The sequence below is a fragment of the Sylvia atricapilla genome, chromosome 2 (genome assembly GCF_009819655.1).
Source record: "Sylvia atricapilla isolate bSylAtr1 chromosome 2, bSylAtr1.pri, whole genome shotgun sequence".
Lineage (NCBI taxonomy): Eukaryota > Metazoa > Chordata > Aves > Passeriformes > Sylviidae > Sylvia > Sylvia atricapilla.
In genome coordinates, this window is record NC_089141.1 from 8,459,604 (window position 1) to 8,475,679 (window position 16,076).

A 16,076-nucleotide genomic window follows, 5' to 3' on the forward strand; every position below is an offset into this window, starting at 1 on the left:
AATTTGAGTCACCATATTTAAATACCAAAGAAAGAAAATGCATAATAAATCTTACTACACTGGGGATACAAGTAATGAACTACATTCTTGGTATAATTCTGGAAAATGATCTTTAACTGCACTTGTGCAGCAGAAAGAAATCATTACATTCCAAGAACTTTCCGGCTTTCACATTCTGCTATTTTTGTATTGGTAAAGGAATGGCAATTGCACCTTTACATATCTTTAAAGGTATCTTTTTAAGATACTATTTGTCTCAATTTTCCTCAATTTGTCTCAAAGTTATTGCAGGTAAAATATTACCTTCCCTCCTCCCATCCTTTTTACTTTAAGGAAATCTTTAAAGTGGACTGAAACATCTTGTGTACATGTGTCTATACTTACCTATGATGTAGGTCACAGAATTCAAATTAATTACCCAAGACATTTCTGTATGAGGCACAAACAGGTCATGTAAAAATACACTTTTTATTATGTACATTTAATGGTGCAACTTTAATTGATACAGTTCTTCCTTCTTCAGTTCCATCTTTTGCTCAAGACATCGGGCTGCTGCTTCCAAATATTATTCTTCAGTGACCTGCAGAAAGATATAAATTTTGTTATATTTTAAAAAATTATTTCACTCTCCTTAATCCTGAAAATCCTCACCTCACACAGTCACTGTAACAAGAAAGGACAACCTACAAAGACTTAATCTTCTCCAAAATTAAAACAACCTGAAGGACAGGAATATTCAAACTAAGTTCAGGGAAGATGACATGGGGAAGCCTCAGAACATATCCTTGGCTAACAAGTTACAGAAGGCATGAAGTACTTTTTTTCTGTCTCTTGCCAAACAAATAAGTAAAATTATTGATCTGAAGGCTCTAAAACAGCTGCTCTTTAATAGTTACAGAGACTTCCTATGTTTAAACATGTCTTTATAGTGGTTATTTGGTCATATGTGGGTTATAATATTTTTTAGTTCCATTTACCTTAAAATATTTTTAATTGGACAAATCATATTGATTAAATAGTATATGATTTTTTAAAATGGCATAATACATTTTAATAACAGACCTCAGAAAGGGCGCTACCATGTTCTCTAATAAACAAGCAGATAGATATCTGATTTCTATTCACTTATGAATACTTCCATTCCTAAAAAGTTATGCCCTTGAGTATACTACCTACTTCTAATCATTCAAATTGTCCTCTATCAGAGCATACCTTTGTATTTGGTAACAAGTACTTCACCACTAGTAAGACTTACCAGCCTCTTTGATCTTTCCAGCAGTTTGTGCCACACAGTGTGGTGTGCCTGTGTGAAATGTCATTAAATGATGTTAACACAGGTAAAAAAAAATCTTATCACAGAATAGATTCTGACAAATGTATAGAAATGATGGTGCAAAACCGTCATAATGCCCAGTTCAAATGCCACAGTTTAACAATTTTGGTGTCCAATTTGCCCATATTCACACTGAGGACTTGAATAAATGTCTACCCATCACATGCTCCATCCCTGGAAGTGTTCATGGCTGGGTTGGATGGAGCTCTGAGCAACCTGGTCCAGTGGAAGGTGCCCCTGCCCATGGAAGGGGAATTGGAACTATGAACTTTAAGATCCCTTCTAACCCAAACCATTCCATGGTTCTATGGTTCATCTTCTGTGTGGAATCCTTGAGGAGTTAATTGGCAAAAACAGGAATTATGCTTAGGAAGGGAACACAGAGATGACCTGAGGAACCCTTGAAAACTTCTCCAACTAAGACAATAGCACATGTGCTAGACCACAAGGTCAAAATCATGTAAGTCAAGAGGAAAGGGAATAAAGACTCCTGCCTCCACCTTCAATTCTGCAAAGCCTTTATTTAAGACTCATTAGAGCAAGGACTTTTTTTTGTTGTTCCTACATTTTACTGTGGTGTCATGAAATTCTTTGAATGGCATATTTATCGTGAGTATAAATACAAAGTTCTGCTCTTTTAAGCACTGTCAATAGCCTTGCTGTCAGAAGATTGGCACACAAAACTTGGGCAAGCAGAATGAAATATCCACACAGAAATTATGTAACTGAAGCAACACTTTCCATATTGAAAAATAATATGGGCCCTCTCATGCTAACTTTCCTAGTTCTGACTGCAGAGCACAACAGTTTCAGGAAAATGAACTCCAAATATCCAACACAGTCATCAACAGAGGTCCTCCCTTGCTATGGCTCTCCACTTTGAATTCCATTTAGTTAACCACCAACACAGCACATAATAAAGATGGGAACATAGGCAAAATGCTCTAACTTAAAGAAGGAAAACCTGTGCAAAATGGATTACTTACCTTCAAATGGACTGGCAAGGATACACCCTGGAATCTCCTTATCAATTCAGACTGGTTTATCTGAAGATTATGGGCTGCTGTTATCTCATACTGGAAACAGAAACTTGTCCTTGGAATATGAGGACCTTCACTAACATCTACAAAGTCACCAAACCTGGGGGAACAAAAAAAAACCCCAGCTTATATGCCGAATATATTTGGAGTGAAATACAATGTGTTTGATTTTGGATTAGCAAATTCTACTCAACAGAAAGAAAATTCCCACAAATCTTCTGCTCAGCATTTTTAAGTTTCCTAAACCAAAAGTACAGGTCACACAATTTCCTTAAAGGAACTTAGGAAATTTAAACCTCAAGTCTAGGAAAGGATCTTAGGTTTAGAAAATCTTTGATGCCATGTTGGCTCTAAAACCAGGATAACTGTCATTCACCAGAAAAAGATTTGTCTCCAAGATTGCCTGTTTTCCACAGTACAGTGTTTACAACCTGCACAGTTATTTCCCTTTCCTATTTTTGGAAAACTGCAAATTAATTAAGAGACACAGCATAGTACAGTAAAGAAATACTGAGAATGAACCTCTCCCAGAAAGCAATAGGTAAGGCCATGTTCCCCTTTACTGAGCAAATCAGAGCGGAAGGAAGAAGAACACAACATTGTTCTAAAATTTCAAGAACCACCACGGGAAAGATACGTGTTCCTTTAGATAGATGTGGACCACAAAAACAAATTAAGAACTCTTTAGACATCTACAAAACTGAATATCCTACAATGGCCTAAGACAGAGAATTGCCTGAGATACAATACAAGCTTCCTGCCTCCAGACTAAGAACTCTGTATCTTACACTGTATCGCCAGGATGCTGCTCTGTTCTCATCTTGCAAGTTAGGAAGACCTTGACAACTTTGAAAGAAAAATCCATTATACAATGTTAACTCTTGTTTTCAAACCAGTATTTGGTTTGTATTTTATTCAGCCTGTCAAGCTCTAGACATTTATTTAGTTTTCAAGTAAAAGCACTGAAAGCAGTAAGACTTCTCCAGCACTTACCGCCCTTAACATAACAAGAAATAGAAATGTAGCATCACAAAGTATCACAAAATAATGGTTGTTTTCAAAAAAGCAAGTAAACAAACCACCCCAAGCAACTTAAGACAGACACAGACAGTAATGAATACAAGCGATCTTTGAATCTGTGATGAATCTCGTATCTCCTGTTGGGTGGGATCTCAAGATGATGGAGATAAATTTAAAAACATCACAAGTAACTTGCTCTTCTCACTTGCAGAGAGTACTTGCAATATACTCAAATGTTCCAGTGAATCTGTACAAACTGGGAGTTCAGTTTTGCTCACCTGTGTAACGGTACAATTCCTTCCGTATTCTGAGAAGCTTTTCTCTCTATCATCTCCATTTTGTATCTGGACAAGGAAAAAAATTAAAAATCCTCATCTTTAACATCTAACTCTTATAAGAACATTTCAGAAATTAATTTATTTAAAATTCCTAAAAATCAAGCTTGTATTTATGTGAGCTTCAAGACTGGTTTAAATTCCTAATGACAACACATACAGACATGCTTCATTAACAGACCTATCAGTCAACCACAGTTCATGGAAAAATTACAGAGATTTTACTGAGCACTACTGAAAGACACTTTAAAAATAATACAACCATCAGGCACAGTCAACAAGGGATCCTGAGACAGGATGTTTGGGAATGGTTTAATGCTGTGCTGGGCAGCAGTCCAGACTGGACATTAGGAAGCATTTCCTTAGGAGATGGTGTTCAAACACTAAACAGGCTTCTCGGAGTGGTGGTCGATGCCCCAAGCCTGTCACTGATTAAGAGGCATCTGAGCAATGCCTTTAATAGTTTGCTGTAACTTGTCAGCCCCACATCAGTCAGGCAGCTGAACTAGGTGGTTGTTGTAGGTCCCCTCCTACTGAAACATCTATTCCAGTCTATTCTGTGCATATTTTATATGAGGGCTATGCTCCCATAGCAGAGTTTTATTCAGAAAGACACAAGGGAGCTACTACTACAAATAAGAGTTTTTCAGGTCACCTGTAAGACTAGAAGATGACACCATGAGACCACCTAAACTGATTTTATCAATATGTAGCTCTCAACAGCTGGTCACCAGCAATACAGCAAAGTGCTCTCTGTGCTTTCTATACACAATATCTAAAGGTACCATCAAAAGTCAGGTCCCACCTTCTGTCAATACAGCCAACAATGTGGAGATGATGATCCATATGTCACACTAAAATTATCTTCAGCATTAAGCTAAAAAATTTGCAATTTTTCAACTTCATCATAGTTTAATTTTGGTTCACAAAATGATAAATTATTTATCATTTCCCCCCTACATCTCTCCAACTGCCAAAATGCTGTGGACCAGAAACATGGATGAGGTATTTTGTTCAGCAAAGACAGGAGGTTTTGAACAAACCTGTCTTTATGGCACAGACCAAATAATTTTACCCATTTTCCCCCTGCAGAGTTCAAAAACTGCATTTCATCAAATCTTCATTTGAACATAGCAGGACATGAAAAACGTACATTTCTGTAAATGGTAGGGATTCTGGAAATGCCTTTCAGCAAAGGCTACCATGTCAAGGCTAACCACCAGAGTTTCAATTTAATAGTAGTGGAATCTTGAAGCTCACTAGTGAACAAAAGAAGTCTCAGTCTCTTTCAGTTTGTCACAAAACTACATCCAGGAAAGGTGCCTGCTGTTTGCCTTTGGAGAGAACAGTAAGAACTAAGTAAGTTGGTGGAAAGAGAACGGAGGCAGGCTTATTCAGAGCAGTGGGAGAAGTACCTTCTTACTTCACACGTCACATCTTATTTTAGACTCATCAAATCAAGCAGATATTTGACCTGATTTCTAATTGCCTCTTTGAAAGAAAGGCAAATTCAGACACTCACATATTATGCTGAAACATTTCACGTGCTACTTTTGCTTCAACCCACAGCGTTTCAAAGGGCAGGTCTTGATGGATTAGCTTTTTGGCATCCCTTGTAAGAGAACAGAAGTTGTCCTAAAGAAAGAACATAAAAACTGTAACCACCTTTTCACAGCTACAGTGAACAGATAAAGCACAACAAAAACCAAATATTAGTCAAAACAACAAAGATCATCTACTATAAACCCTAAATACAGCAATTTTACAATTGGAGTATCTTACTATTATCATAGGAGCTCTACAGATCATCACTGTTGCAATGGACAGATTCAATGCCCAATCAATAGGCATTTTTCCATCAGAAACAATATTTATTAATTAAACTGCCCAGGTTTTCCCTACATGGTACTGCATACACAGTTTTGCTACTGTTACATACATCTACATATCTTGTAAGTGAAGAGTGGTGTCTTCACTTACAGATAAGCTCTATTGTGATAGACCAAAGCGAAAAAAAGGTACTGAATATTTAATAAATAAAAATTGGCCACCTTGGACCAGAATCCAAGGTTCTGTGTAATTCAGATTTACTCGTAAATAATAAATTGTTATGAGGTGAAACTACATTTAAAATGTCATGTAGATAATATTTCTAACTAAATTACTTCAGCTGCAAGATCATATTAAAGAAAAATCCTGCATTGTACCAATACTGCTTTGTAGCCATACACACCTCTGCTGGTTTTTGGTCACAAGACCAAGAATGGGCACCAGATGGGTAAAACATCTGTGATCACAAACAGTTCTGAGATTCAGAGTATTCCGATTATTAGATTTACTGCATGAAATGTAAGTGAGCCATAAAGGAGAGCAGCTAAATGTGCTCACAGATTTTATTCAACAACAAACTGATTCCACTGTAAACCAGCAGAAAATATGCCGTATACACACTTTCATTTTCAGACTCTACTCACACAAAGACTGCGGCTGCATCTACATTACTAGGTTAGAGCAGCTGAGGAGGAACAGATCTGTACAGTAACAAAAATGGCACTGAGGTCCCAACAGCCTCATCAACTGTTTCTAAAATTGTACTTCAGACTAGATTGTTCTCTAGCTCCACAGACCTAAAGCCTGAAAGCGTGTGGAAGACAGCACAAGGTTTATTTTTGTCTGAAAGGAAATCTGAGAGCATTCTGCTATAGCACCAGTGTGTGCAGAGATCAACTCCCAAAGACTACTCCAAATGCATATTAACGAAGAGGGAAAAAAGCTGTCTCTTCTCCCCTGTTAAAAAAGAACAATTGGACAAGGATACAAGCTATAGAACTTTTTGGGTTTATGTTTGAAAAATGCTTACGTTTGTTGGTTTCCAGTCATTCAGTTTATTGTCCAAAACTATATCATAACAGAAAGCTCCAGAGATCACTGCAATTCCAACCCAAAGACAAAAATATTCATGTTTGTAACAAAGTATGTATTTCACAATCATACTATATTCTTACAACAAAATGAATGAGACGAAAAAGAAAACCAGAATTCTCTCTAGAAATTCATCATAAAAACAGAAGTTTTCAGCTCTGATTACACTATAAAATGGCAGATTGAATTTGTGTTGTTTTGATTTCACTGAATGAGAAAGTAATTTGAAAGCATTTCTAATGCAATGGCAGTATAACAGAATCCCAATAAAGAGGGGAAAAATACACTGCTTCACAAAACAGTGAAGTTTCTATCTAACACTGAAGAAAAAAACCAAAACCACTCACTTCAAAAATACTTCACCATTTTTCCATTGTATTCCTCAAAAATAAATGTGAGCTATTAAATGATAAAGAGGAATTTCTTGCATAGAGAAATCAGACAATATTAGAAGTGTTTATCCATGACATAAGCATGGCACAAACTTCTGGTAAAGGCAACACAAATTTCTCTGACAGTTGTTTGAACATTCCTTTGTGTATATTGAGTTATGGCTATTTAAAAATCAAATCCATGAACCCAGTAAGATCACACTAATTCAGTACATGCAGTATAATGATATAACTGAATATAGCCAAGATTATTCCATATTCTGGTAGAACTATTTACCTGTACTAATCAATCACTACAAATGTTAAAATTGCTAAAAAAAGAAGCAGTTATAGCACTCCAGCCAACAATCAACCTTCTCATATATTAAATGCATAATTATGCAGGTTTTGTTATTGAAACAACCTCTTGTACATTTTCTCATTTTTCTAAATCTTAGATCACAGATAAGCAGAAGTTGTTAATAAGCTTCCAACTTGTCAACAATCTTCCAATTTGGTGTAGACATTGTCATTTTTAGTAACTCAAGTGCTGGACAAGCTTATGCAGTTACCAGAGAATTCCACAGAAACACATCACATCACATCTGGAGACCTTGCTCATGTCACTTCACAATACAGAGGTTTAGTTACTAATTTCAACTATGAAATCCTAAGCGGTCTGAAACCCAGTGGCAACAGGGATCAATTTTCTGAACACTGATAACAAAATTGTTTTTAGTGTGGTTATTATAAATTAAAGGCAACAACAACAGGATGTAATACACATATCAACACTAAGTACCATCAATCATTGGGAAAAGAGCCTCTGATTTTTTTCTAAGTTTGGTTATTAAACACTCACTTGAGAAGCAGCAAAAGACAATCAATATAAAACACTTTTATCACCTGGCACTTCTGGAGCCTTAACTAGGGTGACTGAGTATTCATCCTTGAACGCTCGCTCTAGCACACACGCCATGATCATGGCACAGGAACGCCAATATGCCTACAATGAGAATTTCAGAACATGAATTTATTGCCTAGAAGCTAATTATGAAAAAAAAAAAAAAAAAAACAAAAAAAAACAAAAAAAAAAAAAAAAACAAAAAAAAAACCCCCCAAAATTTAACTGGATGATGCACAAACCTAGCTGCCAACCCAAGAATTCTATCCCTGGAATCGTTCAAGGCCAGGTTGGACAGGGCTATGAGCAACCTGGTCTAGTGGAAGGTATCCCTGCCCATGGCAGGGGGTGGAACTGGATGAGCTTCTAATGTCCCTTCCAACCCAAGCTTTTCCATGATTCTATTATTACTTTCTTTAGTATTTAAAATTCGATTTGGAGATGCTTCTCCAAATAAAAAATAAAAATAAATCAAATAATCAAATAAATTAAAGAATCAAATAAAAAATTCAAAACAGCACTTAGAATGCAAGCCAGATGTAACTCTGGAGATACTTAAATCTGAAGTCATAGAATAATACAACAATTGAAAGGGAAGTCAACAATTCATCTAGCCCACACACTGATTCAGCTAATGATAGCCATGATGCACCATTAAAAAACATTTAAAATATCTGAACTATAATGACAACAATGTTCAAGAAAGCAGACAGGCATGGAAAGCAGACAGGTGCACAAACAATCAAGTGGTCATAATCAGGGCCACATGCAATGAGACAAGGTACAGAGAACCACAGTCACCTACAATGGAAGAAGATAATAACGTACCTTGTTTACTTCCTCTGGATCTTCATCTTTGAAGGTAAGGAACTGAATTTCACATGATTTGGTCAGGGGTCTGTACATGTCCCAGATTTCACCATCCACAAAAGCCAGAACAGAGTTCTTGCAATGCCATTCACTTAAATCTAAAGAAAGGAAAAAAACCAAACCCCCAAAGTATTAGTTATTAACCATATTTCTCAGGATCAGCAGTTCAGACTGCTGCATTTCTAACAACTGCAAGTTTCGTATTTTTAAATTACTTGGAAGGACGGACAGTGAAAAAAGCCTCCAAAAATTAAGTGTTTCTATTTCAATTGGCAGCACAACATTCACCATACAGGGATAATTCAGAAGTCCAACCACTTACGCATAGCACAGTTGTATGGTGTAGACAGAGCCTTGTTCATGACAAACACACTGCCAGGATGTGACTTCCCAGTGTATTTCACTTCAATTTTCTCAATTCGGGGGTGAAGAGACAACTGTCTCTCTTTCTCTTTGGTGAAGAGCTCATTACGCATCCGAACCACCTCATCAGGTGTCAGCTGAGAGAAAGCTGGTGTGGAAATGTACCCTGGTGACAGGAGAGATATGGAGTGAGCAGTAATCCTGGAGTAAGCAATTCTGGGGTGGGTCCAGCAGAGCATCTATCCTATGAGGAAAGGCTGAGGGAGCTGGGGCTGTTCAGCCTCAAGAACAAAAGACTGAGAGGGGACCTCATCAGTGTCTGTCAGTGCCTGCAGGAAGGGGTCAGAGCATGGACCAGGCTCTGCTCAGTGGTGCCCAGCAATGGGACAAGAAGAAAAGGGCAGAAAAGGATGCACAGGAAGTTCCACCTGAACATGAGGAACAACTTTCTTGTACAGTAACCAAGCACTGGAACAGATTGTCCAGAGAGGGTATGAAGTCTCCCTAACTGGAGCTATTTCAGAACCAATCCCGTGCCATGTGCTCTAGGATGATCCTACTTGAGCAGAGAGGTTGGATCAGGTGGCTCACTGTGGTCCCTTCCAACCTCAACCATTCTGTGCCCCATTCTGAGTTTTCAAAGCCTCTTTAGAAGGTGTTGATTTCTGCACCACTACCGATCACCCACCTGTCTGTCTCAGTACAAGGTAGCACTTCTGCAGCTCCAGCAAGTGACCACACTGGGCCCCTGCACTGCCTGCACAAAGTCACAACAGGAGATTCTGAGGCAATAAAAAGGGTCAAAAAGATGATAAGCGGTCTCAAGCATCTCTTTTATGAGGAGAGATGGCAGGAGCTGGGCCTCTTTAGTTTGGAGAGGAGAAGACTGAAAGGGAATCTCATTAATGCATGTATCTCAAAGGTGGGTACCAAGAGATTAGCGCCAGACTCCTTTCAGTAGTGACCAGCAACAGGACGAGAAGCAATGGCCATAAACTAAAACACAAGAAGTTTCACTTCAACATGAAGAAGAACTTCTTTCCATGAAGAGGGACAGAGCACTGGAATAACCTGCCCTGGGAGGGTGTGGAGTCTCTCTCCCTGGAGATATTCCAAATCCACCTGGACACGTTTCTGTGTCACCTGCTCGTGGTGACCCTGTCATGGCAGGGGACTTGGACTGGATGATCTCCAGAAGTCCCTTCCAACCCCAACTACTCTGTGTTCTATGCGAAAGTTAAAGTCGCTCCCTGGCTGCAAAGGCCCTTCTCTCAGACAGGCCAGGATGCAAGCCAGGATGCAAACTTCCCCGCGGCCTAATAAGGAGCGCCTCAGCTCCTGAAAGCACCGCCGCAGTACGAACCCGAGCTCGGCCCGGCCCCGCACTCGCAGGTCCCAGCTCCCTCCCGCAGTCTCGGATCCCTCCGGCTCCCTCCCGCACTCACGGCTCCCGGCCCGCAGCCCGCGGCCGACCCACGGCCCCGCCATGTTCCACGGCCCCGCCCCCGACTTCCGCCGGAAATACGTCACAGCCACGCGCGGCCGCGGGGCGGCGGGAACCTCCCGGGCCCTGGCTGTGGGCGGTGCCTTCAGCGGCCCTGGCACAACTCAGAGCCACAGAATGTATTCTGCCTTGGAAGGGACCCGCAGCGATCATCCGAGGATCTCGTCCTGGTGAGAGGCTGGCCATGGCCCGGCCGTGTGCTGGGAGCCCAGACACCCCGTGTGCTGGGCTGCACCCAGAGCCCCGTGGGCAGCAGGGCAGGGAGGGGATTCTGCCCCTCTGCCCCCTCTGCTGAGACCCCACCTGCAGGGCTGCACCCAGCTCTGGGCTCCCAGCACAGCAAGGACAGGGACCTGCTGGAGCCAGGCCACAGCAGGCACCAAGGGGATCAGAGGGATGGAGAACTTATGCTGTGAGAACTGGGGCTGTTCAGCCTGGAAGAGGGGAAGCTTTAAGGCGTCCTCATTGCAGCCTTCCAGCACGTGAAGAAAACTTACAGAAAAGAGAGTCAAGACTATTTACCAGAGCTTACAGTGACGAAGAGGAGAAATGGCCTCAGTTGAAAAATGGTAGGTTTAGATTAGATATAAGGAAAAAATTCTTCCCTGTGAGGGTGGTGAGGCCCTGGTACAGGTTACCCAGAAAAGCTGTGTCTGTCTCATCCCTAGAACTGTTCATAGTCAGGTTGGGTGGGCTTGGAGCAACCTGGTCTACTGAATGGTGTCCCTGTCCATGGCAAGGGGTTGAAATGAGATGATTTTCAAGATCCTTTCCAACCCAAACCATTCTGTGAATCTATGACTCTGACGGCAGTCCAGCTCCTGGCCCTGCACAGGAAAACCCCAGGAATCCTGCCACCATGTGCCTGAGACAGAGGTGGTGGAATCACACCATCTTTGCCCAGAGAAGTTCTGGAGTGTCCCTCACTGGAGATATTCCACAACCATCTGGACACAGTCCTGTGCCATATGCTCTGGGATGACCCTGCTTGAGCAGGGACATTGGAACAGGTAGTGCCTTCCAACCTGACCCACTCTGTGATTCTATGATTCTGTGAGCTCTGACAGTCTTGGTGCTGTGACCAGTGCCCTGGTGTAGTTCTAAGCATTACTTAAAGGCAGGAACATCATCACAGAATGTTGTACCTCCATTGCTCACTGCCTGCTCCCTTTTGTTAACACTGCACACCTGCACTGGGTTTGCATGGCTAGGCTTTGGGAAGTGAAGCGGGGCAGCTACATTGGAGCACCCCAGTATTTTTATCTGAGAAGCTGCCAGAAGCTTTCCTGGTGTCCTACAGAGCCGATGCTAGCTGGATCTAAGGCAGAGCCACTGCTGGCCAAGGTAAACCATCAGCAATAGTGGTAGTGCTCAGGGATAACAGATTTAAGAAGGGAAAAAAGTTACTTTTCAGCAGCAATTGTAGGCAGATAAGGAAGGACTGGGAATGTATGAGAGGAAAAGCCCTGCAGACACCAAGGTCAGTGCAGATGGAGAGGGAGAATGTGCTCCAGGCATCAGAGCAGAGGTTCCACTGCCCACACTGGAAAAGTGTGAGTCCTCATGAGGGGCAAGCAGCAGAGACAATATGTGACAAACTGACTGCAGTCCTTATTCCCCATCCTCCTGTGTTACTGAGGAGGGGAGGAGGTAGAGAAATCAGGAGTGAAATTGAACCCAGTTAAGAAGGGAGAGATGAGGGAAGACTTGTTTCTATTTCTCACTTCCCTACTCTGATTTGTCAATAAATTAAATTAACTTCCCTCAGTTTTGTCTGGTTTGCTGGTGGTGGTGATTTGTGCATGATCTCTCAACCCACAAGCCTTTCACTACATTTTCCCTGTCCAGTTGAGGAGGGAAGTGACAGAGTGGTTTTGGGGAGCGCTTGGTGTCCAGCTAAGGCCAACCCTTCACACCTCCCAACTGTCCTTCCTCCCCAAAAGATTGAACACAAGCAGAAACCAGCTGCTGCCCATGTAGGAAAACCATGGTTCACATTAAAACAATGAATTTATGAAATAACTCAAGAATTCATTTTGATGCTTTACAGTTTAGCTGATGATGGTCTTCATCACAATCTTCAGCTGGCAACAATATGAGTGGCCATCATGAGGCCAGTGTCAGACAGTTATACTGAATTAGTGTCATTAAGAGCTAAAGCATGTAATTCAACTCAGCATTAAAAAAAATAAAAGACATGGCACTTTCCCCTGTGGAAACATCTGTGGAGCAGTGGGACAGCTGGGTCCCCTTGATACCTGGCACTGACTTCCTTCTTCAGCTGGGCTCTCATCCATAAAACCAGGAGTGTGAGTATGGTATCTATATGTGCCCTTCGTTACATTATTTGATAGGTTAAGAATTTCTGCAAGTCACTTAGAATTATGCTAGTATTTGCGTAATTACAGCTCAACTACACAATTTCTTCTATTAACGCAAGGAATCATATGCAGTCAATGATCACATGACAGTCATTTTGGTTTAAATGGTTAAAACATAAGCAAAACAAGGTTACTAGTGTAGAGTATAAAAGGTACAATTTAGTATTCTATGAATAGATAAACGAAGAATGTTCAGAGAATGAAGGACAGAAACAAACCTGTTCTGTCTCTGTGAGGAAATATAGAATCACAGGAGTAAAGTTCTGCTTAATACTACACACTGTACGAGGCACTGGATGCAAGGTCACTGAAGTGATACAAATTACAGGGTCAGTACTGCTGAAAAACAATGTTTTATTCACATGGTTCACATTATTTCTTACACTAATTTCCATGCACAAGCAAAGTGAGAGCAGTAATCCATGGCCAGAAGCAGCAACAGCCCTGTAAAACAACATGCGGTGTAATTACATCTTAAGAGATGTATTCTTCATAATACCATAGAATTATAGAATCATGGAATCATTAAGTTGGAAAAGACCTCCAAGATCATCAAGTCCAGTCTTTAACTGAATACCACCATGTCTACTAAATCATATCACAAAGAACACATCTACTCATTTTCTCAATACTTCCACCACTTCCCTGTGCAGTCTGTTTCAATGCTTTGCAACCCTTTCTGTGACAAAATTTTTCCTAATATCCAACTTGAACCTCCGCTCACATGACTTAAGACCATTTTCCCCTGTCCTATCACTTGTTACTTGGGAGTAGAGACCAGCCTGGCTACACTGTCCCTGGAGGTAGTTGTAGAGAATGATAAGATTTTCCCTGAGCCTTCTTTTCTCCAGGCCAAACAACCAGGTTCCTCAGCCACCCCTCATCAGACCTGAGCTCCAGACCCTTCCCCAGCTTCATTGCACTTCTGGACATGTTCCAGCACATCAATGTCCTCCTTGAATTAAGGGGCCCAGAACACAGGATTTGAGATGTGGCCTAACCAGTGCTGAGTGCAGGGGACGGTCACTGCCCTGGTCCTGCTGGCCATTCTTTTTCTGACACAAGCCAGGTGCTGTTGGCTTGTGTGGCCACCTGAGCATGTTCTGGCTCATGTCTGGCTGTTGTAACCATCACCCCCAGGTCCTTTTCCTGCTTTCCAGCCACTCTGCTCAACTCCCTGCAGGGGGTTGTTGTGACCTAAGGGCTGGACCTGCGAATTGGCTTGTTGAACCTCTGGCCTCAGCCTATTGATCTAGTCTGTCTGAATCCCTCTTGCAGACCCTTCCTGCCCTCCAGCAGATCAACATTCCCACCCAACTTGGTGTTATCTGCAACTGACCGAGGATGCACTCATCCAGATCATTACAAAGATATGAAACAGGGTTGTCCCCAGTATTGAGCCCTGGGGACACCACTTGTGACCAGTTGCCAACTGCATTTAACACCACTCACCAGAACTCTCTGAGCTCTGCCATCCAGGCATTTTTTTTACCTAGTGAGCAGTAAAGCATTATGAACACTGTGGCAAAATAATTCTGAATTCTCCACCAGCAGCATTGGGGTTAATGCACTGTCCACTGTTGCTTAGGTTGAATTGTATCCTACAATGCCATCTGATGTGGTGGATCTTTTTTAGAAATGTATCTTTGATTGCTACTGAGCTGCCTACTCAATGGCAGTAATCTCACAGGTTCAGTTGAAAAAAAAAAAAAGAAAAATACATTGATTCTGTACTTTGCAAGTCAGATAAAATCATATAAGACATTCCAGAAAATGAAGGTAGGGTGTAGGGGGTTTCACTGAAAAAAGCTACTGAGAACAAGTAATTTGGACTGCTCTTTACTTGTTCTACCCTCACATTTTGTGGCCTTCTTTGTTCAAGCTTGGCAGTCCTTTTAGGTATGAAATATTTTAACAGTTTAATAGTGATACAGTGTTCCATCTCAGTACTCTAGTCCATTGCATTACAGCCATGTAACTAATCCATGACATGCTCTGTCTTTAAACGGCCATCAGTGACAGCTTGGAGAAAAAAAAAACATATCTGAAAATGGTTTTAGCTTCTTTGCTCAAAACTATACATGCTCACCATTTTTAGTTTCAAAATACAAAACAAGCAGATAATCTGTCAGATAAATTAGATTTTTTCCCCCAGAGGTGAGTTAAAACAATTCACATGAAGCAGCTCTAAAAAATAATAAAATGCCACAGAAGTCAAAAGGAGACAAGGCCTTCTGTAACCAGGGGAATGGACAGCCATTAAAGCAATACTCCAGGACATTGTAAAAAAATAGGTGTGTTGATGACTAAAATTGCAAAAGAGAACAGTATCCCTTAAACTGGAAATATCAGCCTGTCCACACACTTACACATGGCTGCTGATTATTATTTACACTAAAGAGCAAGATTTTCAAGTTGACAGATTCAACGTACTGCAGGCTGGCAGTCAAAGCTGCACAAAGAATACATAGCACATCAACCAATGGATTTTAGAAAAAATATTTGACATGGATTATAGAATAGGTACATTGGCAATTGAACTAAATTAAATGGAATCTGTTTTAGCAGTTTTCCAAAATACTTTTCCATCAACTTGCTATGCCTGGAACCACATCAGAATGGTCACTTTACAGCTGTGTGCTAGTGTATTGAGCATTTATTGGAGCAAATATATGTGACAACAATTTAGTGTGCTTAGAAAAAAGATGTATACAAAGATCTTACGCACAGGCTATAAATCTCAAATGGCATTTCTGACCACCCTAAACATAACATTCCTCTTTTTAGAAATATGAAAAAATCAGTTTCTTCTTCGTTAAATATGGAAAAATATTCAGAGGTGTCTTCTTGATCAAAACCTGAACCATGTAAGTTCCAATAACACTAAGCTCTTCAGCTGTCCATATTACAGGCACGTGAAGCAGAACAAAGACTGCACAACCAAAGGTTATGAAGTAGGTATGCTTTACTGGGCACCCAGACACATGAGGGATAACTCCACCAAAGACGTGTGTTCTGAACAGAGCAGGTGCT

At 40.9% G+C, this 16,076-nt stretch overlaps 1 protein-coding gene across 3 annotated transcripts; it reads right to left on the reverse strand.

The window, feature by feature from the left end:
* Window positions 1-449: 449 nt before the first annotated feature.
* On the reverse strand, window positions 450-10,660 carry MRPL39 (mitochondrial ribosomal protein L39). Of its 3 annotated transcripts, XM_066340726.1 has the most exons (11): window positions 10,604-10,656; window positions 9,847-9,915; window positions 9,118-9,324; window positions 8,754-8,893; window positions 7,928-8,027; window positions 6,589-6,656; window positions 5,251-5,363; window positions 3,672-3,737; window positions 2,320-2,473; window positions 1,256-1,303; window positions 450-580 (listed from the first exon to the last, which is right to left on the reverse strand). In XM_066340726.1, the coding sequence occupies exons 1-11, from the start codon at window positions 10,644-10,646 to the stop codon at window positions 566-568; spliced, it is 1,023 nt and encodes a 340-aa protein (XP_066196823.1). In that variant the 5' UTR covers window positions 10,647-10,656; the 3' UTR covers window positions 450-565. The 3 variants fall into 3 exon arrangements, with proteins under 3 accessions (XP_066196823.1, XP_066196824.1, XP_066196825.1); XM_066340727.1 differs by lacking the exon at window positions 9,847-9,915 and having other exon boundaries at window positions 10,604-10,660; XM_066340728.1 differs by lacking the exon at window positions 9,847-9,915 and having other exon boundaries at window positions 10,522-10,629.
* Window positions 10,661-16,076: the final 5,416 nt, after the last annotated feature.

Bases quoted from the DNA above. Each gene is read 5' to 3' on its own strand.
- MRPL39 (XM_066340726.1), bottom strand. From the start codon at position 10,646: ATGGCGGGGCCGTGGGTCGGCCGCGGGCTGCGGGCCGGGAGCC. The intron at 8,028-8,753 runs GTACGTTATTAT...TTCTCATTGTAG, and splicing joins ATCCAGAGGAAGTAAACAAG to GCATATTGGCGTTCCTGTGC. The intron at 5,364-6,588 runs GTAAGCATTTTT...TTCTTTCTTTAG, and splicing joins ATGACTGGAAACCAACAAAC to GACAACTTCTGTTCTCTTAC.